The 3570-nt window shown below is 46.4% G+C and overlaps 1 protein-coding gene across 4 annotated transcripts in view; it reads right to left on the bottom strand.

Moving 5' to 3' along the window:
- FAM76B (family with sequence similarity 76 member B) overlaps positions 1-3570 on the bottom strand; it is a 16383-nt gene that overhangs the window by 5245 nt on the left and 7568 nt on the right. For 2 of the 4 annotated variants that reach the window (XM_018552948.1, XM_018552947.1), the window contains exon 7: positions 1-55. This exon is cut by the window's left edge. In XM_018552948.1, the coding sequence (XP_018408450.1) occupies positions 1-55 (55 nt within the window). Of the gene's footprint in view, positions 56-1188; positions 1201-3570 lie in introns of all 4 variants that reach the window. The other 2 variants (XM_018552949.1, XM_018552950.1) reach the window with 1 other exon arrangement.

Here is a 3570-nt window from a genome sequence, read left to right as displayed (position 1 = left end):
CAATTTGTGCTTTTTTTTTGGAGTTTCATTCTGAATTGCTGTAGTGGATTTATGACTAGAATGAATGAAATAAATAAAATCAATTTCATGCACGGGAAAAATATAAAACCATCAGCATTGCTGAGAATTGTGTCAACATTGTTTTTTGTAAGGGTTTAGAACAGGTCAGCTTCCTTATTGAGATTTGTGTTCTCATTGGAAAGATTCATTCCATTTGTCCTTGTAATCACTGTCACTGAGACGCACAAAAAAGCAGTGAATGCGACAGTTCAACATTCACCACAGGGGAATATTCCTAGAGCATGTTTTTTAAAAGGGATGCACCAGTGCAGATAATGAGTATTTGGGCGAGTACTCGTTGTCGTCCAAATCCTCCGATACCGGAACTTCCGGTCACAGTGAGATTTCCTCTGACCGGCAGAGGCATGAGGGAACATAAAGCCGCCTTCCTTGCCAATCTGGAACAGGAAGCCAGCTAGGATGCCGGCTGCCAGGCCAATCATAAAGCCAAGCAGCAGGTAATAAGCCGCTGTCCGGCTTCCTGATTGGCCCGGGAAGGCGGCTCCATGCTACCAGAAGTACAAGTATCAGTACCTGGTATCGGCGAGTACCAACATATAAATCGGTACTCGTACCATCTTGTCTTAAATTGTATTCTAATGTTTCCTTATATTGTAAAGCGCTGCACAAACTGTTGGTGCTCTATAAATCCTGTATAATAATAATAATAATTAGGGATGCACAGATACTGGTATTTTGGTACCGATAATTTTGTTTTTCGATAATCGCCGATACCAATTACCGAGTAACGGACGTCCCATTCAAGAAGCCAGGTGGCATGTAAAGACTCGCCACCCGGCTTCCTGATTAACAAGAAAGTCTGTCCCCTCTTACCTTGGTATGTCCAGCCTGTCACCCCCGGGGCCTCTCCAGCCAGAACGCGGCCATCCTCCGGTACCCAGCCAGAGCTGTCTGGCCAATCAGGAGGCCTGGCGCCATGTAATGACGCAACGCCCTGCTTTCTAATTGGCCGGGAGGCCGGCTCCCTCGTCATGACGAGGGAGCATGAAGCCAGCTTCCCGGCCAATCAGAACGCCGGGCACTGCGTCATTACACACTGCCGGGCTTCCCGATTGGCCAAGTCTTAAATTGTATTCTAATGTTTCCTTATATTGTAAAGCGCTGCACAAACTGTTGGTGCTCTATAAATCCTGTATAATAATAATAATAATTAGGGATGCACAGATACTGGTATTTTGGTACCGATAATTTTGTTTTTCGATAATCGCCGATACCAATTACCGAGTAACGGACGTCCCATTCAAGAAGCCAGGTGGCATGTAAAGACTCGCCACCCGGCTTCCTGATTAACAAGAAAGTCTGTCCCCTCTTACCTTGGTATGTCCAGCCTGTCACCCCCGGGGCCTCTCCAGCCAGAACGCGGCCATCCTCCGGTACCCAGCCAGAGCTGTCTGGCCAATCAGGAGGCCTGGCGCCATGTAATGACGCAACGCCCTGCTTTCTAATTGGCCGGGAGGCCGGCTCCCTCGTCATGACGAGGGAGCATGAAGCCAGCTTCCCGGCCAATCAGAACGCCGGGCACTGCGTCATTACACACTGCCGGGCTTCCCGATTGGCCAAGGAGAGCATGGAGCCACCTCCCGGCCAATCAGGAAACCGGGCAGCATGTGATGAAGCGCTGCCCGGCTTCCGGATACAGGAAGTATCGGGCTAGGCATTGGAGCATTTGGGCAAGTACTTGCCTGTGGCGCTGAGAGAGGACGGCCCCCACCGCATTTTCATCGGTGCATCCCTAGTAATAATAATAATAATAATAATAATATCAAAAACCCGGTATCAGTGCATCCCTAGTTTTAAATTACAGAGATTACTTCACCTACAATGAATGATTAGTGAATAAAAAGAGTTTCTAAATATGCCCCATAGTGTTGGGAAAGTCACCAGAACAACAAGAACAGAGGGGAAATTTGTCAAGAGTAAAACTGTCTAGGGCAGCGTTTCTCAACCTGTGGGTCGGGACCCCTTCGGGGGTCTAATGACAATTTGCCAGGGGTCGCCGGGAGTCTCCCACTATTAGATAGCGGCTCCAGGCCGCCCGGGAGAGAAACACTTTCTCCCGGAAAGGTTTACTCTGCTCGATCGAGTAGAGTAAACCTTTCGCTGCGATCGTTTAAATTTTTTTGTACGCAGAAATAAAACATTCTGTTCTTGCTTTTTCTAGCAGGATTGTATTGGAAGTTGCAGGGAGGAACCGCCATCCCTCTGTTGAAAGCTGCATTTGACCACTTAACATACAAACACATACCCACCATGAAGTCCAAAACCTAGCCAGGTTAACTGTGCCAACGATGACAAGCTGTAGCTTTGTTTTAAAAGTGCTACACAGGATACTGCTATGAAGCACCAGTTATAACAAGCAGATTATTATAGCACTGATGCTTGGCCGGTGACACCACAGCCAGGAACGTCACCGGTTCAAAGACAGTGCAGGTTTTTTTTAAATTTTATTTCTGACATCGGAGTCCCAGCCGCCGTAAGTCAGAAAAAAATAAAAATCAGCATTGGAATGCATAGCTAGATTCCTATTGGCTATTTCACTTTGCAATAGCAAACTAGCTATTGCACCCGCCCACTGCTGCTGTCAATCAGCAGAGGGGGGCCTGCAGTTCTCCATCAGGTACCCATCTAGTGATTATCATCATTATTATTAAATAATAAAAGCTGACACCCTCGGCTTGCGTTATATGGTTTGCCATTTTAGCTGTTACAACAGTGGTTCTGAACCGGTGGGTCGTTGTGTGATTTCTGCTGTGCTAGGTGAGAGTCCTCCTCAGCCCTGTGTCAGTTCTCCCGCCACGCCGACAGATGTCGCTGCAGCAGCCGCGTCAACCCTAAATTTTACCGTTGGTCACCACAACTTGACAAATGTTACCAAGGGGTCCCGGCCCTAGAAGGGTTGAGAACCACTGGTCTAGGGGGTGGTGGGGGGGAATTGGAGGGGGGACAAACCGCAAAATAAATAAAACCAGAGAAAGGTTTACTTATCTCCTACCAGCTCCAAAATTGAAAAGATTTGGCTTTAAACTAAACCCAAGAAGCCTCAAAGAGAAAACTAATGCAGACACCACATGTAATGACTGGTAAGCTGCAATTTATTACATATTTATTTTTGGGTTTATACACACCGCCCTCAAATCCTGTCAGTCTAAAGACAAGATGCATCGTAATACCTTTATTAGGAACCAAAGGGGCTGTGAAAGACACTGCAGTCCATTAAGAGAAGCAAAGTGGTAAGCTGAACTCAGGAGTTACAGCACCAGAAGCATGTTCATTCAGAGTAGTCTCCGGTGTACTGAGCAATCATGTGTAGAGGGGGAAAAAAAAATAGGAGAAAAGATGGGGCTTACAAAGGTTCAAGGGTTGCTATATACTCTCTAGATGAGGACATACAATCACGTAGTCAGCTTTCCAAAGATCCCCTCATTTCCACATTTCAAACCAATATCCCAGAGAAATAAAAAAAAAATATCCCAGTATTTTTACCATGAC

Source organism: Nanorana parkeri, unplaced genomic scaffold (genome assembly GCF_000935625.1).
Source record: "Nanorana parkeri isolate BGI_ZX_2015 unplaced genomic scaffold, ASM93562v1 scaffold102, whole genome shotgun sequence".
Classification (NCBI taxonomy): domain Eukaryota; kingdom Metazoa; phylum Chordata; class Amphibia; order Anura; family Dicroglossidae; genus Nanorana; species Nanorana parkeri.
Note: the sequence above shows the minus strand (reverse complement) of the source record. Positions and strands in the feature narration are given on the sequence as shown.